General features: G+C 47.7%; 3 protein-coding genes across 8 annotated transcripts; 1 reads left to right on the top strand and 2 right to left on the bottom strand.

The window, feature by feature from the left end:
- Window positions 1-223: 223 nt before the first annotated feature.
- Window positions 224-10,415, bottom strand: ranbp9 (RAN binding protein 9). Of its 5 annotated transcripts, XM_076972832.1 has the most exons (15): window positions 10,349-10,415; window positions 9,769-10,038; window positions 7,380-7,491; window positions 7,206-7,258; window positions 6,117-6,284; window positions 5,537-5,559; window positions 4,779-4,963; window positions 4,439-4,551; window positions 4,178-4,286; window positions 3,788-3,942; window positions 3,361-3,496; window positions 3,014-3,129; window positions 2,702-2,880; window positions 2,256-2,367; window positions 224-1,484 (listed from the first exon to the last, which is right to left on the bottom strand). In XM_076972832.1, the coding sequence occupies exons 2-15, from the start codon at window positions 9,983-9,985 to the stop codon at window positions 1,354-1,356; spliced, it is 1,809 nt and encodes a 602-aa protein (XP_076828947.1). In that variant the 5' UTR covers window positions 9,986-10,038; window positions 10,349-10,415; the 3' UTR covers window positions 224-1,353. The 5 variants fall into 5 exon arrangements, with proteins under 5 accessions (XP_076828947.1, XP_076828948.1, XP_076828946.1 ...); XM_076972833.1 differs by having other exon boundaries at window positions 3,014-3,126; window positions 9,769-10,412; XM_076972831.1 differs by having other exon boundaries at window positions 9,769-10,411.
- Window positions 10,416-11,694: 1,279 nt separating this feature from the next.
- rnf182 (ring finger protein 182) lies at window positions 11,695-12,485 on the bottom strand. Its single transcript, XM_076972090.1, has one exon. The coding sequence runs from the start codon at window positions 12,483-12,485 to the stop codon at window positions 11,763-11,765; it is 723 nt and encodes a 240-aa protein (XP_076828205.1). The 3' UTR covers window positions 11,695-11,762.
- A 926-nt stretch (window positions 12,486-13,411) lies between these two features.
- Window positions 13,412-22,603, top strand: retreg1 (reticulophagy regulator 1). Of its 2 annotated transcripts, XM_076972836.1 has the most exons (9): window positions 13,412-13,716; window positions 14,563-14,669; window positions 15,208-15,238; window positions 20,890-21,016; window positions 21,111-21,195; window positions 21,486-21,608; window positions 21,721-21,791; window positions 21,872-21,995; window positions 22,126-22,603. In XM_076972836.1, exons 1-9 carry the CDS (start codon window positions 13,487-13,489, stop codon window positions 22,581-22,583), a joined length of 1,356 nt encoding a protein of 451 aa, XP_076828951.1. In that variant the 5' UTR covers window positions 13,412-13,486; the 3' UTR covers window positions 22,584-22,603. The 2 variants fall into 2 exon arrangements, with proteins under 2 accessions (XP_076828951.1, XP_076828952.1); XM_076972837.1 differs by lacking the exons at window positions 13,412-13,716; window positions 14,563-14,669; window positions 15,208-15,238 and adding an exon at window positions 16,415-17,279 and having other exon boundaries at window positions 22,126-22,602.
- The last annotated feature ends 641 nt before the right edge of the window (window positions 22,604-23,244 follow it).

Raw genomic sequence — 23,244 nt, 5'->3', positions numbered from 1 at the left:
TACAATTCATCATGAGGTCATTGCACCAGTGGAAGTGGTACTTGTGGAGGTTACTGTATAATTACAGAATTATCCATAAACAGCCTTTGTTGTAACATGCATCCACATTAAAATCAGTCCACAACCAGTGACATGCAAAACCGACATATCGTAACTCCAATATGCAATGAAATTAACAAATGCAGTTTGGGGAGTCTGGAAGAACTCAGCCCTTAGACATGACTTGTCCACCTGGGTATTTATATTTTTATTACTGAAAAATGATAAGACAGTGCTGTTGAACAATACTGTATCATTCTCCTTGTTTTGAAAGTACTGATGGTCAATAGTGCTGGTTGGCAAACCACGGTGGAAAACCAGATACTCGCCACTTTTGGCCCAAACATGCCATATTTATCACTCTTCGACACCGCTGATGTAGGAACAGTTTTTTTTCCCCTTGTGAACGTATGCAAGGGGCGCTGAGCTGACATCGGCGCCGTCGCTCGGTGACGGCTGATAAACGCGGCCGGCCGTCGCCGAGCCGTTGCTATAGGGAGACGGTTCCGACGGCGCCAGCGGACTGATGGGAAGATCCACAGACATCCAACACGGCTACAAACCGAAGGGGCCAAAGGTCGCGTCAGTCCTGCGGTGCAGTTGGCAGAGGGGGGGTGTACTTGCACGAAGAATGGTGTAACTCATACACAGCTCACACTAACTCTCTACGCTAATACCACCACTATAGAGGAGTCCTGCGGTGTTGCACTGCAGTTCGGTTTTTTGACTTTTTTTTGTTTTCGTTTAGGTAACTAAAATATTCCACTCTGCATGTTAATATAATTTAAAAAAATGGTTAATGGTAACAAGTACACAAGCCGACACCTCACAAACAGCAGGGTCTTTCTGTACTGGGACCGTGGTGCTTACTCAGCCAGCTTTCACTCAAGAACAAATATATATGCAAGTTTAATGATAAACATTCATTATAATCAGAATAATTTGCCTCATGCCTTGTAAACTAGGAACCAATCAGAGCCTGCAACACTCACCCACCCAAAACAACCTCCCTCTCCCCTCCCAGCCCTCTAAAATGAAAAATGAACAAAGCAAAACGGTATAATGGTTTGGGAACCGGGTCGGCCCGAGGGACCCTCCCCCTAACGTGTCTTTAGGAGCAGGCGGCCTGTTCCGTGGAGGATCCGGTCACGTGGAGAGAGCCGTGATGTGTGGGGTGTGTGGAGACCGGGAAAGGGGGGGGGGGGGAGGGTGGGGCTGGGCCCCAGGCTGAGGTTCAGGGCCGGGCCCGTCGCTCCGGGCGGAGCGAGCGAAGCCGGCGCGGCCGCGGGGACCACGGCCGCCTCTCCTCCACCGTTAGTGCAGGTAGTCGTCCACGGAAGCGAAGGCGCACGAGCCGATGCCCGTGCGGGCCATGAGGGCCAGACATTGGGCCGCCTGGCCCACCGCCTGGGCCAAGGGCGGCTGCTTCGGCAGGTTATGAGTCTCTGAAACACACACGCACAAAGAAGAGCGTTTCACGTTTGACTCTCCCATCCTTTAATCGATGCCAATTTTTGCTTGACTGCTTTCCTTTTCCTCTGTCCAATTCTAGGAATGCAATTCGCCGTTCTCCCACACACAGGATATTCTTAGCCCTGGCCTATAAAAAGTGTGTCTGTTGGGATAATATGGATGCGATCAGCAAGAACAAAAGCATTTTTAAACCACAGACTCATGCGACTAGGTCCAAGAAAGCCATTTTAAAAGTGAATGGATTGAGATTTTACCAGACCACTTTCAGTTAGAGTTAAGAGAGCCTTCAGCTCTGCCTAAACAGGCTGAATCCAGAATAATATACTTCTGGAATTCCTGGGACAGATGTATTCAACTTCCTGTATCCTGTTCCTTCCCGTTTTGGGCTGTGCATGTTGTTTTGTAGTTTCGCTCCTGTGGTCTTTGCTACACGTGAGGTAACAGCGGTCAGTTTGTGCCAGTTTGTTCCACCATCAGCCAATAGGACTATGTTGGTAAAGTTTGTGCCGAGTACTTATTGTGTGTGTGAAAAAATTCACGACCACAATTGTTGGATATTGACCAATAGGACAGGGGGGTGGGGCTACTAACCCTCTTTAAAAGCCTGTTCAGAAACAATCGGCCATTTAGAAACTAATGAGCTCCAGTGTCTTCTCACAAAGAGCATCTGATGGAGATTAGGGCTTTTAAACCAAACCAAAACACACCCCTTTGTTGTGTGAGCGGGCTTCGTGTGCGTGTACCTAGTATTGCACTGTTGAGCGTGGAGCAGACAGGCTCTCTCTGGATGGAGTCCAGCTGGTACCCCACGGGGCTGCTCCAGGGGTCGGAGTAAGCCAGCAGGCTGAACGCGTCCTGCAAACGGAGGGGAGAGACGGTCACCCCGGTCCCGAAAACGCCCCAACACCACCACACCAGCAGAGGCCCTCCCTCTTAAATCCCTTAATGCACGCTAATCAAAATACACGACCTGATTAAACCGTTTCTCAAAGGTTTTCATTTTTTGGCCTTGACAGCACATAGTTGTAATGAATCCCGTTTAAGCTGGTGAGAGCAGAGGTGTGTTGTGGATGCGTTTTTACCATTTCCATTTACCTCTGTGCAATCTAAACATGCGCTACTGCGGCACCCAGACGGAGCGGTCAGTACACGGGGATTCGTTAGCTGGGAAAACGGACGGCAGCGCTACCTTGAGCATCTTCTTGTTGGCCGAGTTCTTGCCGCGTTCCCGGCGCAGGTGTTCGCTCATGCTCTGCAGGTCCCGGCCGAAGTGGATCATCCTCTCGATGGCGGCCTGACTCCCCCCGCACAGCTGCCGCTTGGACTGGACCGACTCCACTTCTGCGGGCGAAGCCCTGAGGTGAGGCGCTAACGACAACGTACGGGGGCACGTCTCAAAGCGCTGCTCGCTTGCGGCCGCGTGCAGCGCTCCCATCACGGGGTTGTACTTTAAACACCACAGAACTGCCAGTAAAATGGGGTTTAGCGTCGGTGGTCTCACCCATCTCCCCCTCGCAGTCCTCCAGGGCTCCGTGCGTGGATCCTCCGTTCAGGAAGCCGTTGGAGGACTCGGACACCCCGTTGGAGATGTGATCCACCTCCATCTCCACTTCACTACTGAAACACAAAGCCCCGTTAGCAGGCGCGGAAATGAGCGGCTTCGCCCGTCAGCTCACCGATGCGGAGTAATCCGAAACACGGGGTTAATATTACAATGCTAACAGCACACCGAGTGCAAAAATCTCCTTTTTATAATCTCATCCGCCCCCCGTCAGCTATATCAAAGGTGAATCATGAAGCGTGCGCCAGTGTCCGTGCACAGGGGTGCGGGCGGTGATGACGTTGTACCTCAGTCCGGCCTGCTGGGTGCGGCTGCCGTTCAGGACACTGAGGTCAGCGGCGGTTACGGGACACGGCTTGTGGCTGTGAGCTGAGGTGTGGCCTTTACTTGAGGACACGCCGTTACAGCAGTTGCCATCAAAACCTGGTGATGGAGCACATACAAGTATTCACATCTGCAGACAGGGTTACGTCTCACGCTCCTAATTTTCAACTTGGGTACCTATCCTTTCATTTAAATTCCTTCACCGTTTTACTGGTTGAGCGGCGTTTTGAATGAAAGAAAGTGTATGAAAGGGACAAAAATACAGTCATTTTAATTACCATTATGATATGTGGCATTTTAAACCATCTTAAGAATGTCTTATGTAGCAGCAAAAGGTCAGAGGTCATCCCTGCCATATATACATATATTTCTTTGTTCATTGCGTAATACCCGTTAGGTAGGCCTGGGAGCCAGTGGGTTTGTGGGCGGGGCTATTGAAGAGTCTGGGTGAGCCAGGGTAGCTGTCCTGGGATTTAGGGCTCCGCCCCCCAAGACAACGCACCTCACTGTCTGTCCCATTCACCATCTCTATGAACTGCCTGACTCTGTGAAGAGAGGGAGGGAGAGGGAGAGAGGGAGAGGGGAAGGAGAGATTCACATATTTCCCCATCTTCCCATCTACCAGTGGTATGCAAACCCCTTCTGTATACACCCTTCCCAACGCTTTGAAAGAGTCACATTTATGAAACGTTTATCTTATTTTCCCCTCCACCATCTTGTTACTCCCTCCCTGACGGGTCAGAGGGGCCTGACCGCTCCTCGCTGGTCTCTGGCACTTACTTCAGCATGAACAACAGGTCGGGGTTGTGCTCCAGCAGGCTGGGGTAGAGCTGCTGGGTGGTCTCTATGGCCTCCCCCATCCGGCCGGACAGCACCAGCTTCTGGATCCCTGCAACATGGCACGGCGTTGAGGCCAAATACCAGCAGTGCACCATCTGTTCCGCGCCGAGTCAGCTGGGAAGAGAATGTGTGTGTGTGTGTGTGTGTGTGTGTGTGTGTGTGTGTGTGTGTGTGTGTGTGTGCGTGCGTAGAGACACTCACTCTGTCTGTTTTTGATGGAGGCCAGCTCCTCGTGGACGGCCTGTTCGGTGGATTTGGCGAAGGCTTCAGCTGTGGCGCAGTAGCTGTGGTGAACCAGGTAGGAGGCCACCATCCTGCAAACACAGAGCAGAGGTCACATCAGGGTCAATCACCTCACCCTGGGCCTGCGCACCGCCACCCAGCCTCTGAAGGCTTGGTACATGTGTCCGTTTCCTTTTCTCCCTCTCTTCTCTTTTAATACATTTTGTTTATTTTTTATAGAACAACGACTTATAAGCGGCGATAAAAACAGCTGCGCGTTCCGCCCCTGGGGTCACGAGAGCCGCACACGAAGACCCACTTCTGGATCATAGCCTGCCACTCGCCCTCCCGCTCGCCGATGGGGAAGCGCTCGATCTGGGCCTGGATCTTGGTTCTCCATTCGCGCATGTAGTCCTCGATGTCGAAGACAAAGGGGTGTTGACCAAAGTTTGCGTCCACCACCTCCCCCGGGGTCTGCAGGCCCACCGTCGGGTACAGGTTCGGCTGAGGAAGGAACACATCGCGCAGAGGAAACACGTTCAGCGTGCTACAGACATTACAGTAAGGCCCCCAAGTTGATTTGTGGGTAAAAGTGGAACATAGATGGTTCTAAACTGGCTGTTATGTGATATCCTCAGCAGATATATCCCTGGGGGCCAGTGTTCGTGGTAGAGTAAAACTAAAGGCCAAGGCTGGGAAATCAACACGTCTGGAAGCCACACTCAGGGAAACATGAATGCTGGAACCGTGCCAGCTCTGTTTTCTCCTCGGCCGTCTCAATGGGTTATTGTTTTCAACCCAAACGGAGCTCTGTTCTGGTGGCCAGTGAAAGGCAGGAGGCCCACGACTGCCGTAGTCAAATCTAAGTCTCCTTGAAAGAACGGGCTCGAAACATCTGATGACATGCACATATTATCGGAAAGTTCACTGCCACTACAGACTCGGTGTTCATCACAGACTGGTAAATGATATGGTAAATGGAAACAAACTCAATGTCAACATTTAGGAAAGTATAGAACACACTGAAATACTTTTAAAATCAAACATTTACAAAAAGGGTTCAAAATAGACACTTACTGGTAAATCTGTAAAAGCGATTCCTGGGAAAAAAAAGACAATATATTAATAAAATTTTACATATATAATAATTATCAATCCCATATGAAATAAGATTATATTATTCAACAAAATATCCCTCTGCACACATTTACAACAATATGATCTGTCTTGAATTTATGATTTTTTTATTTGCAATACTTTTGACTACAAGAACAACAATACCTTCATCATAAAAAATGCACCAAGCTGTCCCAAGGTGTCCTTTCTCTCAGAATTAGTTTTGCACACTCATGTTACTTATTTTGTAGATTTAGGTTGTGGGTTGATCCCAGATTCAGACAAGAAGTTTATTGACATATTATTCTTAACCTAGAATACGTACTTTTACTTTGTTGTACGTTTGAGTGCAACATTTGAAGTGAATGTTTGTGTGGCATGGAGTTGAAGACTGTCGGCAAGGTAGGTCTATAATTACACGAAGACTCGCAGGAACACAATGCGCAGTCAGGAAAGAGCAGCAGAGGTCTGTCTGAGGTCAACGCTCGGAGTCTGCACTGGCGGAAGCGAGCATCACACACACACTCGTCGTCGTCCTAACCTAGACTGTGGCCGTTCTTTGTGTAGAAACAGGTGTTGTTGATGAGGTTGACGCAGCAGCCAATCACGTCGCCCGTCGTGAACGTGGGCCCGTAGGGCTGCCCCGTGCCCGAGGAGCAGAAAGAGTGCCCGTCGTCACCGTGGTAACCATACGAGTGTTTGTCCCAGCCTGGAAGTATAGAGTGACAGGCAGATAGTTTAGCGTGTGAGGAAGCTCAATGAAGGGGGGGGAGCAGTAACGAGGCCCCCGGGCAGGGCCACGAAAGCGCTTATCTCCCCCACAGACTGCCGGGGATCCACCCTGCGTCCTGCGATTGTAGAACAGTGGCTGGGTGTCACCGCAAAGTGCCAAGTAGCTCCCATCTGAACATATGATCCTGACGCACGAGTCTCACTTCAGCACAGGGTTGGGGTGTTCCAGTGGGACACACCCATATAGGCACAATGTAGTCAGCAGCGCTAACCACAGAGGGACATCCAGTGTGGGACCAGCCAGCTTTGGGCTACAGTATTCAAAAACAATCAGGCTTCCTTCTAATTGGTAGCCAATTGGAAAACACAAACAGTCATGGACATGCTGACCAGGCTCTAGGACCCAGGAGGCAGAATACAAACATATTGATAAATATTTCTAAACAGATGTATCCTCCAGTGCAGCATTACACCTTAAATTCTTAATTGGCATGCCAAAAGAACAGAAGATGCATCACAAGTTTGCATCTTTACTTATGCCGCACAGGTCCTATAAAACACCTTTGTGTTTGGGATCAGCTCCAGAAACACATGCATTCTAAAGGTTTCCCGCTGGTGGTTTTCTTTCTCCACCAGGAAGGGCCTTCACACGGCTCGGGGTCACGCTTTAATCAAGTGCCAGGTTGACTAAATTTCAATGCCCGATTTCAAGAAGGTTCCAATTATTCCAATTCTATTTCCATTTAAAAAATAACCAAACTTCAGATTTTGTTGTCATTGTGTGATGGAAGAAAATCAAAAACAAGTGACCATGTTTGAGTCAGACAAAGACAACCATCTCCTTCAAGCAGCCAAACATTCTTGACATGAAAACATTTTTTGCTTTGGTTTGTTTTACCTGGAAGTCTGTTCATGTTGACCCCTTGGGCTGAGAGACCAATTCCCATGTACCTGATAAGTAACAAAAAGACAATTATACATGTATGAAGGGTTAAATTGGACAGAAAAAAACTGGACAGCACTGGACAAATTTAACATAAAGTAAGCTCTTAATTTGATCATCATTTCTTACCCATCTCGTCCTTTACTGATAATTTTCACCTCAAAGTAGTAGACCCCACACGCTGCTGGAATAGGGTGTGTGGCACGGACAGATGCTGCATCTTTAGGGGTCTTTCCATGACCTGGCAACCAAAGAAACACACCTTCAAAACCTGCTGCACAAGGATTTTACTCAGTGTAAATTCACTATATGGATATTACATAAACATTACATCAATTATTTGTGTACTTTATCATTAGTGTCTTTATACTTACATAAAGGAAATAAAAAATGTAGGTGCAGTCATAAAATGTATTGTTAACTGACTATAAAATATCTTTAAAGTTTTGCTGGGAGATTTTAAATGCTAAACATAATAGTAATTTCTAGTAATAAATCTCACTAGACCGCCATTAATTATACCCTCCTGACCCATAAACATGCAGTGGTTCCCCATCCCAACATAATGTTTACCAAGAAAATGTTCTCTTGCTGTTGCTAGAGTTATTTTAGGTTGTCCAGCTTCCAACAATAGGTTTTCATTTACCAAATGGCAAACATAATCCCAAAGGTCAACTACCTAGAATGATCAAATCAGCACTAAACCCGTAAATTTAGCAGCAGCTTGTAACCAAAGTATTCATGCTCACCAAGGGAAGCTCCAAACTATATTACCATTAGACAAACAAATACAAACGTCCTGCCAAATTACAGCTAATGAACATACTATATATTTGATGCACTGGACATATTGAGCAGCTAAACAAACTGAGTTAACTTTTTTGTGGCCTGTCTTTCTGTCTTACAAAGGTAATTAAAATTGCTACAAGGTATATGACACTTGAGCAAGTGTGTCTGTTAGAACTCGTTGAGCTAGTAAGCCACCCTGCTGCTGTGGACCAGCTAACGCCTTTAACACCACAGGGCCCACAACACCAACCACCATGTCTGTGGACCAGCCAACACCTTCAACACCACAGGGCCCACAACACCAACCACCATGTCTGTGGACCAGCCAACACCTTCAACACCACAGGGCCCACAACACCAACCACCATGTCTGTGGACCAGCCAACACCTTCAACACCACAGGGCCCACAACACCAACCAACATGTCTGTGGACCAGCTAATGCCTTCAACACCACAGGGCCCACAACACCAACCAAAATGTCTGTGGACCAGCTACCACCTTCAATACCACAGGGCCCACAACACCAACCAAAATGTCTGTGAACCAGCTAACACCTTCAATACCACAGGGCCCACAACACCAACCAAAATGTCTGTGAATCAGCTAATGCCTTCAACACCAACCACCATGTCTGTGAACCAGCTAACACCTTCAACACCACAGGGGCCACAGCACCAACCAAAATGTCTGTGAACCAACTACCGCCTTCAATACCACAGGGCCCACAACACCAACCAAAATGTCTGTGGACCAGCTAACACCTTCAACACCACAGGGGCCACAACACCAGCCAAAATGTCTGTGAACCAGCTAACGCCTTCAACACCAACCAAAATGTCTGTGAACCAGCTAACACCTTCAACAACACAGGGCCCACAACACCAACCAAAATGTCTGTGGACCAGCTAACACCTTCAACCCCACAGGGCCCACAACACCAACCAAAATGTCTGTGAACCAGCTAACGCCTTCAACACCAACCACCATGTCTGTGAACCAGCTAATGCCCACAACACCAACCAAAATGTATTTGAACCAGCTAACGCCTTCAACACCACAGGGCCCACAACACCAACCACCATGTCTGTGAACCAGCTAATGCCCACAACACCAACCAAAATGTCTGTGAACCAGCTAACGCCTTCAACACCACAGGGCCCACAACACCAACCACCATGTCTGCACAAAACTCTTACGTCTCGTCAGCACATTAGCATGCTAAGCTAAGCTAGGCTACAAACACGGGCCTTGTTGAGCTGCTGTGTTTAATCAGCTGCTCCAGCCATGTCACGTCTTACAAGAGGACCCAGACCTCAAGACGACCGCGGATAAATAACCATCTAGATATAATTATTATGTCAGGAAATGTGAACTTGTCTCGCTACTGCTGTGGTCGGCTAACACGACCACAAAGAAGCTGGCCAGTTACTTCCGGACTTTGTTGGGGAGTTTTTTGTAGCTAGGTTAGCCGTGTTTCCCCCAGCTGGTTAGCCCGTTTAGCTCCCCGAACAGCTAACTCTGAACCTCGGGTCCAACGAGAAGGAGCTGTCGTCATTAATTTGTGTTTTTTTACAATCATTTACACACACGACGGACGGGGCTGACAGGCTAGTTAGCCGCTAGCCGTTTAGCAAACACGACTTTAACGGTCAAAACACGAAGACTGCCACTTTAACGCTGGCTAGCGGCTAGGCTAGGCTAGGCTAGGCTAGCCGACGCTAACGTACCTTTATAGTGCACTCTGAGGTTGTTCTGGGAGAGGCCGATGTAGCTGAATTTGTCCTTCGGACTCCACGATCTGGGCAGCGGGGTTTCTTGTTCGTTGACGGCCGGGTAGAGGCGCCTGAGCCGCTGGCTGAGCTCCTTCTCCTGCTCGTTGAGAGCCAAGTCCCCGTGAACGACGACCGACATCAGAAACCCGCAGCCCGATGACGGTCCTGACATTGCGACGAGGTGCCTTCGCGGAGCGGCTTAACCAGCCACCCTCAGCCGGACAGCTATCGGGTCAATACCCACTCGTCGGTTATAACGCGCCGTCAGGTTCCACACGACACACAATTGTAAATAATTTAATAATTTGCTTCTGTTTTTATTATTTTTTTAGCTAGCTCGCTAGCCACAAACAGCTCCCTAACTGGGTTTAGCAGAGCGCAGGGGCTACTTGACGTTAACTATTACCAGCACGTCGATGCAAACGGACACTAAATAAATCCCAAAGTTAAATTGTGAAATCTAAGAACACATATAACTAGTTAATCGGATAATGTAATCCGAAATAAGGCATCGACAAAGCGCAGTAGAGGTTACCCCGATCTTTTGTTTGTTGTTGGTGAGAGATCCACTAATGTGATTGGTTGGTGCGGAGTCCAGTCATACTTCCCCAGGACTTGATACATGAAGAGACACAGCCTATCAATATGTCCTCTTTTCATGTTGTGCAATGTTGGTGTACGTGGAAATGGATTTAAAGCACATTTTATTTTTGGGGAATGTTTTTATTTTCTGTGCAGATCAGAACCTAGAACCTAGTTTTAACTAACTAACACACACACACACACACACACACACACACACACACACACACACACACACACACACACACACACACACACACACACACACACAGCATTCTTGTCTCTATTGTTTTCTCAGAAGGCTTTCTTATGAGTTAAACATTTACATAAGATTGGTACGGTTTACATCACCCTCTGTATTCTACATGAATACAATTACAGTCTAAACCTAATAAAAAAAAAAACTGTCTTTTATACACAATGTTGATACATGGGCAGTTCATCGTAATTCTTCCACAATATTAAGACAATGTAACTATTCAATATCTGATACTTTTATTTATTTGTTTAATTTACTAAATACTTGAATATGAGTGAGCATATTTATTTACAAAACACAATAAATCCAGCATTGCATTGCAATTTTTCAGTACGAAATGAAGTTATGAAGTGAAGCCATTAGATTGAAGTGTTAAATCTTTTTTGCACACTCACTAGTTTCCTGCAATCAAAAGCAAGAACAGAATTTTCTTAAGATCAACAAAATTAATAAAGGTCTCATTGAACAGTTGAACAGTCAAACAGGATGTCTTTCATGTCAGTGAATATGTCCTTTCCTGGCAGTAGCCTGAACTCTATCAAGGTTCAGGAGGTGAAGACAACTCTCAGACATTATTTTCAGAACATGATTAATTCAAAAGAGTGCAGGCTATTTGCCAAAGACATGACACATGATAATATGGTCAAATCTGTAACTTTCAGGCTAGTCTGCAAAGTTAACCACAGTTTTACACAACTGATTTGTGACTAGCACATACCTTTCTCACACAAGACATGATAGTATTGTAGAGAAACCAGTACGGTGTACATGAAGCTAAATCACCAGCTCAATGATTTACATTGGCATGTATTCATTTTTTCAGACAAGAGAAAGAAACACAGAAAAACTAAACTACACAAAGCATACTAGAGATGAATGTTAGCAGTTCTTTTTCGAATTATTCTTTAAGACAAAAATGAAACCTTTAACGGCTGCATGGATTGCTTTGGTCCTCTGTACATTTATGTACATTGCTCTCCTTCCTTGAAAACCTAGAATGACATTTCAGAAACTATCTGGTGTTTATAGGTTTGCACAAACCTGTCATGCTGCTGGCAAATCCAAAACAATGCTGGAATGTTTTAGGCAGACAACCTTTCTGTGGTTGCTAAGGCAACACCCAGTTCCAGAACCCACGGCACATACAGTAGCAGAGCCCGTACAACATGGCCAGAAGCAGGCTGACAGGCACGAGACAGACGAGCAGCACACCCAGTGAGGTCTCCTGTAGGGTCAGCATGTAGACACCGAGGGGCAGCGAGCCCAAGTACAGCACTGCTAGGAGCCACACCAAAGCTTGGGCCAAGTTCTGGCACAGCCGGGCCACGCACCGCCACACCACCCAGTACCACGTCACTGACACCACAGAGCCCAGGCTGTAAGCTCTCGAGGAGCGCCCCTCTCTGGACGGGAGGATATCGGGGTCCCATGGCGGACGCACGGTGGTGATTACCGCACCGACAGACCGTGCGGACCAAGTGGACACGAAACCACCTGTCACATGCCCAGAGGTGGCCAGGATCTCAGGTTGGCTCGCATCCGGACGACAGTCCTGAGTAGACAGCTCCATCAACAGGTTGTAGTGGTTGGGCAGGCTGCCCACGGACCCAGCGGGGAGGTTTGTAACACACCGGCAGAACGGACAGACCACGGCACGCGGGGAGGACTCACTCAGGTCGACCATCTTGGCCAGGCATTTGGCACACATGCGGTGGTGGCACTCGAGAACCCTGGGCTGCCCGTCTGTTGGGCTGTAGGCACAGTAGCAGATTTTACACTCCAGCTCCTCCAAGCCAACGTCGTCTGCTGGTTCCTCCAGCGCCTGTTGCATCATGGGCCAATTCTCACGGCGGACACGGACGTCAGCTGCATCACAGCCGGGCTGCACGGTGACCGCCACGAAGGCCCTGGACTGAGTAGAGAGGTACCTGTGCGAGACAGTGGCGTGCCGGGACACTATTTCTCACTCTGTGTGGAGCAGTGGGCAGAGGTGACTGTTAACACAGCACTGGTGATGCACAGATAGAAATCGGGTGCGGAAACACAATGGCTGGAATTTTCCAGCTAAGTCTTTTGTTGCCAGCAAAATCCAGTCCAATTAGTGTCTGCATATCCCTTTCAACACTGACAACAGGCTTATGTTCCTTTTGAATTTTGCTTCTGTGGGACAGTTAATATTCAGAGTGATAATTTTAGGCACTGTGGCTGTAGTCATACCTGTATGTGATGTGATCTCTGAAACATGTTGCCCTATATCTACAGCAATGGTTCTTTCAATAAATAGTTGTTATGCATTTTGTTATCAAAGCATAGTGTTGTTATTTTTGTTCCTGTATGCAACCGATTATTGTGGATTATTGTGTATGCAAATTATGTGTATGGAAAACCAGATTGTTGGGACACTGTTGGAAGCTTGACTTTATCAATTAATCAAACATCTATATACATAAAATAAACTATAAAATAAACATAAAGCAGTATCCCTGACAATGTTGCCCCTAAACACGCATATAGCGGTCCGAAAATCACGATACTTTAAACATTAATCAGTGGAGTCCCTTCGTAAATCAGGAGAAATGCAAAAGTGTCGTCAGCTGTCAGTTCATTCCTGCACATGTGTCATCTCCAAGACCTGCTAACCGATGGACTATTCATGCGCTACAGACGGACAGCTGGGGGGGGGGGGGGGGGGGGGACACGGGACGATGACGTCACAGTCCCCAAGATCAAGCAGGGCAGGCTCCGAATGACGTCAGCGGCAGAGCAACAACAACATCGACGGCAGCACCGAGCGCGCGCGGCGTCGCGACGTGGACCCGGTCGCTTTCTGCCATGGCCAGCGTAGAGGATGCCACAGAGGCGGGGCTGTCGGAACCGGCTGCAGGATCACGTCCTCCCCGGGTGGGGAACTCAGGTAGCGTGATGGCGGAAAAAGAAGAGCAGACGTTCGGCACTCGGCTGCGTTCAGTGGCGTCTCCACTGCGTCGCGTGGAAAAGCTGATTAACTGGAAAAGGCCGCTGAGGACTTGCACGCTCTTCGCAGCAGCGAATATTGTGTTCTGGTGAGAGACGTGACGCTGCGTTTTTTTCCGCCCTTGTTTGCTATGCGATTTATACTGTTACTGTCTCTAGAATCTGTACTGAATTGTGCATTTCAAATTCATCGGGGTGTCTCTCTGAAGTTGCACGCTGGTAATTATGTCCCGAACTTTATCTGTAGTCCAGGATATATACGCCTGTGCGTTATCCTAATAAACGTCAAAAAGCCGGCATGAATGTAATGTTTGTGGTTTAGTTTTCTTTGCCTGCATGCTGTTGGACAGGCTTAGTCAGAATCTGCTAAGCTCTGACAACACATTTGTGACTCATGTCAAATGATGTCAATGTTAGCTCCCCTGATTTTTTAAAAGTTATTTAAATCATGCATGATCTGCCAGTGCGCATAGTCACATACACGTGCATGTAAGCCTACCATTTGTTTTCTTACACGTGTTAGGCAGACGATTGACCGTGTACAGGCCGTGTCTTTAGGCTGACTAAACCTATAAGAAAGTGAGCGTTCCCCTTCGGAATGATATAAATACCCAGCACAGGTTATTTCCTGTGTGTAAGTATGCTGCGGCCTGGATTTCAATCTCTGGAGATTATACATTCGGCCCACACTATCAGGAGTGGGCTTGGTTCAGCTACAGCTGGCAAATGTGATTATGTGAGTTCTGGTTGTCCACCAGGAATCCTGAAGAGTTTTCACCGTAAGGAGCTTTGGGTTCTCCACATGTCGTAGACGATGCTCTCAAAGCGGCAATACTGTGCTTTCCAGCAGATGATGGTTTGCAGAAGAGGTGTGAGGCTGTTTTCTGTTGATTGAGTCAAATGGAACAATGCACTTTGTCTCCCTCCACACCCAGGACTGTGTCCTTCAGCGCCTGTAGGACGGCTTGTCTTCTCTGCCTGTGCCTGGCTGCCTTGCTGCTGGTACAAGGCATGAAGGATGTGGTGTTCTCCAGGTCAAGAGGTGAGGGTCACCGTCTAAGGCAGGTAGACAGTTGTAATATCAAGCGGTAATATCAAAATTACTATGTAACCACGTGTAATGACTAGTTAATAGATTGTTGTGTGCAGAGCCGGAGTGGCTAATCGGGAGATTCGGGAGGATTCCCGATGGGCCGGCTCATGTCAATCTCTAGTTTGGGCCGATTGGGAGGGGAAAATAATTTTGGGCCGGATTTGGGCATGAAACTCCCGGGCTGAAAAAGTGTCCCACTCCGGCCCTGGTTGTGTGATTTCATCATGCCTATGGTATTGTACAGCCTATATATGTACATCGTGGACACCAGATTTGGATGGATTAGCTCGACTGAAATAATCTGAAAAGCATACATTATTACACACGTTATTACATGTTATTACAATAATAATGCGTTGTTGGTATGATGTTCTTAGACTGATGTTGAATTCTTCGTTTGATTGTTTATTCAATGCGTTTAATTTATATACATGTATAACCGACAGATTGGTTGACGTGATTTATGTTTTGTTCTTTTGTTCGATAGGGGCACGTTTATGGCGAAGTATGACTGGCAGGTATGTGTAAATCTCATGCAAGGTTTGGTTTACATCACTTAACTTGTCTGGCCGGTTTTTCCTTCTGATCCATTTCAAATATGTGCACGTTAACGTCTAACCACTAGAGGGAGCTTCACCCGTTACTGAAAAGATGAAGCAAGTCATAAGCTCTGAACTGGTGAACGTAATAGTGCTGTTGACATATCTGGAGTCTGTGTAATGCCTGTCCTCGAGTTACACCCTCGGCTACCTCAGATTTTATATGCTAACGATATAGCTGAACTCGTACTGTACTTGTCATATTAGTGAGAGAGTATGATTGATCAAACATCCAGGCTGTCTGTAATTGTCAGTAATCAGTTCACACGTTCCGCAGGATACTTAAGCTCGTTAAAGTACTTTATAATGGCTTGACGTCTCCTTTATTGTCGATACCGTTGCCTGGGCCTGTGCTGTAAACGGTCAAACCCTCACATTGCCTCACATTGTTATGTATTTATGGTTGAAACGTGCCCAATGGCACCGTTGTGCTCCATAGTGGGGGCGGGAATGCAGTAATCCCCGTTGTTCTGTTGACGTGGGTCAACCTCGCTGAAGCTGCTCACGTCCACGCAGTTGGCGCTTTGCGCTCCCACTTAACCCTCGTACACGCGACCAACACACTCGAGCCTGTGTTCTGTGTTAAAATACACTGTTTTAGTTAGTGTTCCAGGTGATGGAGGGTTTTGTTTTGTGTGTGTGTGTGTGTGTGTGTGTGTGTGTGTGTGTGTGTGTGTGTGTGTGCTTTCTAAAATGTGTTTTTGTTTTCTTTTGAGGGGATGTTTAGACCTCAGAAATCTCCATGGTCTCAGAACTCACATCTGATGAACATATTTAAAACAGTTGGTTAATGTTTGTAGTAAATTGGATAACAAGCTTGCTACATCGTTATTATAATTGTATTCAACGATTCCGATAACATTTCTTGTTATTGACACTCTTGGGAGTTGTGGATGGTTGTTTGTGTTGTTTGTTCCAGAATCCCAGGTGTCCTGTGTTGTGTTGTGAAACTTGAGTTAGATGTCGTGACTCTGCCTGTATCAGCATGGCATGTGTGACGGATCAGAAGATGACACTGTGCTCCAGGAACTACTCACCCCCCCCCCCCCCCCCCCCCCCCCCGATAACCTCATTGGACAACAGTCTCTCGACTCACCCACCGATTCCCCCAGTACGATGTATGGATGCTAAATAGCAAGGGGTGTACCCGCGTAATGCAGCCTTCAATTCGCCGGGATCTGGCAGAGAGGACCGTGACTGACATCGTCGGCTTGATCTTGCTCACATCAGCCATACCTCGTGTCATAGTCACATGATCAGTTTGTCAGGCTCTCTCCTGCTCTGTGTTAAGACACATATTGTGTCACAGACACATTTGAACTTTCCTGGTCAACATTTTACGTAATCATACTATAAACTGATACAGCAGCTGCGGAATAACTTTAATAACACACAGCTTACACAGTTATTCCATCTAAAAGAAAGTCGCACAATAATCCTATGAGACCTTTAGTCAGAATATACTGAGGAGACTCATAAACGTCTACAAATAGTTTTCTGCCCTGATTATGATGCACACGCCATTAATAAACACAGCATAATATAAGCCTTATAAGATAATATTTGCATGTTGTTAAGGTGCGGGTTGTTGTAAGAGAAGTTATACTCGGCTTGTGTGTCATACTCCTACCAAGTGAATGTGTGTGTGTGTGTGTGTGTGTGTGTGTGTGTTCCACGCTGGCCTGTGCACGTCTCCCTCAGTCTGGTGTCTGCTTGTGGAATGCCGTGCGGTTCTGGTATTTTTAGACCAGGCTGGTTGAAATATTGAAGCGGGGTGATCTGCCCAGCAAAACAGCAGTGGCCACGGGTCCGTGTGGCATGTGACCTGTAGGATTGAGGGCAGGACTCTGGACAATAAACGCAAACCTCACAACTGAGACACTCATCCTGAGCATTTTCTGCACGGCTCTGTGCTCAAAGCCTTTGAGATGCTGGCGGAAGACAGCGGCTCGGGGTTCAGGTAAAGATCTCCTCACCGCCATATGGAGACCTGCATATCATGTTTGGTTATGGGATATATTTTTTATCGGGATGGAGAGAAGAGGAGTTCAAATAATCTAGTCAAATATGTCACACCGTAGAGGGGGAGGAAGTTTGGAAAGGGGAGAGAGATGCATGGTTGGAGAGCTTCGTAATTGAACTTTATTGATCCTGAGAGAAATTACAGATCTCCAGGGAAATTGTGTTTATTGAATAATCCTTCTGTTTTGGAATTTAATGGTGGTTTTGAGCAATTATTCAGGCCCTTAGCAGGAGAGTCATGTTACTGATAGTCAGAAGGCGCTAACCATGAATGATTTTATTTCCTGTGATGAGGACAAGTGCTCTGTCTATGAAAGCCCTTCCTGGAATCTTCTGATGGGCAGCAGAGTTCAGAGTTGTCACATACGCTTTATGGAGGTCCAAACAGCAAAGGAACTTTAGTTTCTGGGGTTCCTTTGGTTGACGTTATGGGGGCATGTAGCCTTGCGTGGCTATAGCTCTGGCCTGAGGTGATTTAGTGGAGGGATTCAGGGACATTCTGACACTTGCGAGGCTCAACATTTCTCTGCCTGATCCGTGAGGAAGGGAGAGGTCCTAATTTCTTCACTGTCATTCGTCACATTGTTCAGCTGTTGGTTCTGAGCTATTTTGGGGTCCTGTCACTAGGCTTGTTACATTCCTGTTGCTTTAAGTGTTGGTTTAAAGATTAGTGTAGGAGTCAAAAAGAGCAGCTGTCTGGACATTGGTCTCTCAGGACAACTGTTGTCAGAGTTAAACAAGACACAGTGCACCTTCTCATATTTTAACTGTAATTCTAACTGGATATTAAAGTTTCAAACAGATACTGATATCATATTGTGATATTACACAACACACTACTGTGTAATAGCTCGTCTGTTTGGACGTAGGTCTACACCGTGGTCCATGTCTGAGTTTCAGATTTGTCCATGTGTGTAATATAAATCACCATGTGGCAGCCGAGGACAAACATCTTTCCTCAGCTGCCGTTTCCTTGTAACGGAGATGAACCCAGTTAATGTTTTTACAGGCTGCACATGATCGTTTGGACACCTCGTTGAAGCCCGACCACCTGCTTCTGCCACATGTTGGGCCAGCGAGGTTCCTGAGGCGCAGTATCAGCCTCGGCTCACGTGACGAAATACTAACGTGAGCCCTGTTGCCTCATAGTCACATGCGTGGCTTCGTCTCACGTGATTCGTTTCTTAAGGAGGTGTCTCCGTGTGGTGCAATGCACGAAGAACTTGATAGGCATGTTACCATTCATGGAAATGTCTCCTAGACATACGCGTTGACTAACGTAAGCCGATGTTATCCAGTGGTTGGCGTCCCATGGTTGGCGTCCCTGGTTGGCATTCCAGGTCTTGTGTCCCGGGGCGGTTGTGAGAGTCAGTGCTAGCACCGCTAGCTCTCCGAGGTCACAAGATCATGGTTGATCTGTTATGGGATCCTAGAGAGCTGTAGGTGAGCTGTGTGAGGGAGCTTAATAGTCACTTAAAGGGCATTGGAATGACAGGACATCTGCTAATAGATGCTCATCTCTTGCCAAAGAATCCCAAGATGCCCTCTTCTGAAAGCCAGGCTAATTTATGGTAAGCTAAACTAGTGTCACCATGAGGAGCACTGACCTGAGGGACATGTCTTTTTTCTGTTGTTCTGGCTACCTCTGACTTAGTAATTAAAATACAGCCCATACAGTTATCAAGCGCCATAACTCGGGGATCGTTCAGTGGCGGTATCTCTCTATTCCACCTGCTCTTGTTTGTAGTTTTGGGGGCTGCTAGATTAATGGACTGCAGACTTCTGAAGACGAAAGTGTTCCTTCGCTGCTGTGGGTGTTTAGAGGCCGCATTGCCACTGTAATCTCATTGCCAGTTCTCCACTGCACCTCGCACATGTGATTACGAACATACTCTTTGAAGACTGGGGGGGGGGGGGGGGGGCTGTGATCTGGAGGAGCGGAAAGCGTGAGATATCCGATCTGGGCGGCGCTCCGAGCGGGTCTCAAGCAGCTCAGCTTTGACCTCGTTTCCTGCTCCTCCTGCGATGCCGCGCTAACTGAGAGGAGTCCTCTTCTGCATCGCTGGAGATGAACGGCGTCTGAGATTGTGAACTGCGCCGCACTTCTAGAGGACGGCGACCGCAGGGGACGAAACATCCTCGTGCTGCTGGGGTTTCAATAAAGGAAAAGGCGTCGCCTCCGTCCCTCCCTGCACACGCTGATTCTGAACTGCACTGTTTTTACTCACTCGGTGGATGCCATTTTATGTGTGTGTATGGGACATGACACGGTATTTCAGCAAACACAGGCGTGTAGCCCGCAGCGCTACGAAGCAAACGCGGTAAGGGGGGCTCATTAACGGCTCTCAGCTCAAGGCGGGGAGCCCCGGGCCTCTTTCCCCCCCTCATTATACGACAGCCATTAACTGTCTCTTTACAACTGGCCTGAGAGAAAGTACATGGTATTCCTCTCTAAACAAGAACATTTGCTTCTAAAAACATCTGTGATTCCTTTGAGTGTTTCAAAGACAGTTTTATGAACTGTATGCACAAGAAAAGGCTGTGTCTGCCATACAGGCATAACCTGACATGCATCACCTGACATGCATAACTTGACATGCATAACCTGATATGCATGTACTGTAGTTTCATTATGCAGAACAAGCTTCAAAGTGACATGATCAATGTCACTGTTTACTAAGCTAATAGCTTCCCTGGAAGTATTTAACTATGACTGCAGCTAGTCTGGAAGTTAGTTGTGACAACAAAGCTTTCACAGAAGGAAATGTAAATAAGCAGATTTAAAAGAAATAAAAGAAACACTGAAACTTTGAAACTTCATGATTTGCTAAATAAACAAAACACTACAGCTGAAGGAGACGCTACTCTCTAACAGTATTGAATACTTTGAGTAGCCTAATAGAAACATTAGCAGTGTACAAATGTACAAAACCTACCTTAGCAATTCAGTAACACGATTCATACACTGGTCAGGAGCCCACACCTCACATTCACGACTCTCACAGTGTTTGGGGCCCACACCTCACATTCACGACTCTCACAGTGTTTGGGGCCCACACCTCACATTCATAACTCTCACTGTGTTTGGGGCCCACACCTCACATTCATAACTCTCACTGTGTTTGGGGCCCACACCTCACATTCACGACTCACACTGTGTTTGGGGCCCACACCTCACATTCACGACTCTCACTGTGTTTGGGGCCCACACCTCACATTCACGACTCTCACAGTGTTTGGGGCCCACACCTCACATTCACGACTCTCACAGTGTTTGGGGTCCACACCTCACATTCATAACTCTCACTGTGTTTGGGGCCCACACCTCACATTCACGACTCACACTGTGTTTGGGGCCCACACCTCACCTTCACGACTCACACTGTGTTTGGGGCCCACACCTCACCTTCACGACTCTCACTGTGTTTGGGGCCCACACCTCACATTCACGACTCTCACAGTGTTTGGGGTCCACACCTCACATTCACGACTCACAGTGATTTCAGTCGTAAGTCATGTGACTCACGGGTCCTTCCGTCTCGCCACAGCTGGCAGATTGTCGACTCCAATCCGGAGGATGAGTCTGGAAAGGAGGCCCAGCTCCCAGACTCCTGGCTCAGCTTCAAGCTTCTCCTTGAGGAGACTTCTTCGTTTAAGCAGCAGAACCCAGGCAAGGTACTGTACAACTGATGGGCTAAAATGAGACTCACTGAATCCAGAGTGAGCCTGCGTGCTGTACGTGAAGCTTGTGTTTTGTTTCTGGTTGTAGTTCTGTCTGCTGGTGTGCAGTGTGTGTTCTTTCTTGGCGGTGTTGGGACGATACATTCCAGGAGTCGTTATTTCCTACGTTATAGGTAAGTATGGTGCTCTTCTAATCAATGAATGCCAAATTACTGATTTGTTGATTCACCTGTCTGCACAGTTTGCTCTTCAAAAGATTGTAGATTACAATTTAGATTTCAGAGATTCTATAATTCTAATATCCACATTTCAACCACCAGCAGGTCATGTGAGAACAGATACCTAGTAACCATGACGACATTTCTCACTGAGTCTGTGGTTTCTCCAGTTCCTTGAAGTCAGCATGTTCAGAACCCTGCTGGCACAGCGTGGCGGTAATGAGTCGTTCGTCTGTTTGTCCTAGTGCTGGGTATTTTCCTGTGGCCTCTCCTCTCCTCACATGAGTTTGGCATATGGCTGGAGCCAGTTCTGCAGAAACTGGACTTCGGTCTGGGAGACTTCCTTCAGAAGATGAAGGAGAATCATGGTAGTGTAACTAGACACACCGGCACATATACTTTACACAGTACACATGCATCATTTCATAGTGTTGTATCACAGTGTGAGAGACGAATGTGACCCCTCTTGTTTATCCCCAGAGAAGAGATTACTCCAGGCACAGACTGAGAAGGAGAGCGTTGAAGCTGATCTCTCCTCGCTGTTTCCCAGGGTAAGTCTATGCGCTTTGCCTCAGAAAGGAACCAGAGGCGTTGGGGTGAGAGGGAGACTGACAGCAGTGTTCTGTTGCAGCTGGACTCCACGGCGTGCAGGGAGCTGTCTGTATCAGACACGGAGGTGTCGGAGGTGACGTGGACGGACAACGGCACCTTTAACTTGTCGGAGGGACACACGCCGCAGACGGAGAACTCAGAAGGTGAGTTCATCCACTGTTCTCAGTTTGGTGGTGCTGGGTGATGCTGTGCCGTGGGGGCTCTCTGGAGGGTGGGGTCATGTCAGCATGGCTTGGGCTGTATTTGATTGGCTCGGTCCTTCCTATCGGGCAGAGTTGGACCGGCGCAGCGAGGAAGAGGTGTTCTCCGGGGGACTCCCGGACTTTCCTTCCCTGGACAACGGCCTAGGCACTAACGGTGATGATGACGATGACCTGAGCATCGGCCTCCCCGGCCCGCTCCTCCAGGCCGGCACGACCCAGCAGGGAGCGCACACGGAGGCGGACGTGGTGGCCCGAGCTCTGGAACTAGTCCAGAGAACGGCCGGGGAGGCCATTGCGGAGGCCGTTGCCTCAGCCGTGCAAGAGCGACTGGAGGCGGCGGGCGTACCGACGCTCTCCCGGACCCTGGACACGGACACGGACAGCGAGGCGGAGGAGTTTGAGCTGCTGGACCAGGCTGAGCTGGAGCATCTGGGAGGGGATCTGGGCCTGGAGAAGGCTGGCAGGGTGGCCCAGATCGAAGGCTCTAAACCCACCGGCTTCTTCTCCAAACTGCTGGGGCGCCCCTGAGGAACCGGGGGGGAGGGGTGGGGGGTGAGACGGATGTCGGGGGGTCTTCCTCCCACGGCACACAGAGCGGGGACAGAAATGACGTGGGGCACTGGGAAAGGTGCAAACTAATGGTGGCGTTCCATTGTTTTGTTTTTATGTTAAAACCAAATCACATTGCAATAAATGTGAGATCTGTGGCATCTGGTGGGCAAGGGCAGGAAGAAGGATGCATTTAGTCTGCCTTTTATTGTGATGTGATGCTCAAACTATATTCATCATGTTTGATATTACCTACATTTATCCACCTTATAATCACCAAGGGGTGTGGACCAGAGTAGTGGTTTAGCTGTTAAAGGGCTAAAAGATGTACACCTTACACTGCTGCCAAACTAACCTCTTATTAAACCCACAGAACAATGTGTAGATTCTCTCCTGTTAGCTTCTTCCTGGTCTTGTACACAGCTAAATGGCCAAAGGATCGAAGCCTCGTAAACAATGACAATCAACAATCACTTGGAATGGTATTTCATAGCCCCGCCCACAAAAACCACATTCATCTGCAACGTTCATCTCTTACAGATAATCGAGAAGTATCATCTTTTTATGCTACATTTTTTCCCTATTTTGTCATTTGTTTAAGCTGGATACCTCAGTACAGTGTTTAGCATGTCGCATTTTG

Source organism: Brachyhypopomus gauderio, chromosome 14 (assembly GCF_052324685.1).
Source record: "Brachyhypopomus gauderio isolate BG-103 chromosome 14, BGAUD_0.2, whole genome shotgun sequence".
Lineage (NCBI taxonomy): Eukaryota > Metazoa > Chordata > Actinopteri > Gymnotiformes > Hypopomidae > Brachyhypopomus > Brachyhypopomus gauderio.
The sequence above is the reverse complement of the archived record's forward strand: the minus strand, read 5'-3'. Positions and strand labels throughout refer to the sequence as shown.

Coding starts and splice junctions, on each gene's coding strand:
- ranbp9 (XM_076972832.1), bottom strand. CDS start 9,985: ATGTCAGGACCGTCATCGGGCTGCGGGTTTCTGATGTCGGTCGTCGTT. Junction 4,552..4,778: donor TGGCAGGCTATGATCCAGAA/GTGGGTCTTCGT, acceptor CTGTGTTTGCAG/GATGGTGGCCTCCTACCTGG. Junction 3,130..3,360: donor ACCCAGCAGGCCGGACTGAG/GTACAACGTCAT, acceptor TTTGTGTTTCAG/TAGTGAAGTGGAGATGGAGG.
- rnf182 (XM_076972090.1), bottom strand. CDS start 12,485: ATGCAACAGGCGCTGGAGGAACCAGCAGACGACGTTGGCTTGGAGGAG.
- retreg1 (XM_076972836.1), top strand. CDS start 13,487: ATGGCCAGCGTAGAGGATGCCACAGAGGCGGGGCTGTCGGAACCGGCT. Junction 14,670..15,207: donor GGTGTTCTCCAGGTCAAGAG/GTGAGGGTCACC, acceptor TTTGTTCGATAG/GGGCACGTTTATGGCGAAGT. Junction 21,196..21,485: donor CGTTATTTCCTACGTTATAG/GTAAGTATGGTG, acceptor TGTTTGTCCTAG/TGCTGGGTATTTTCCTGTGG.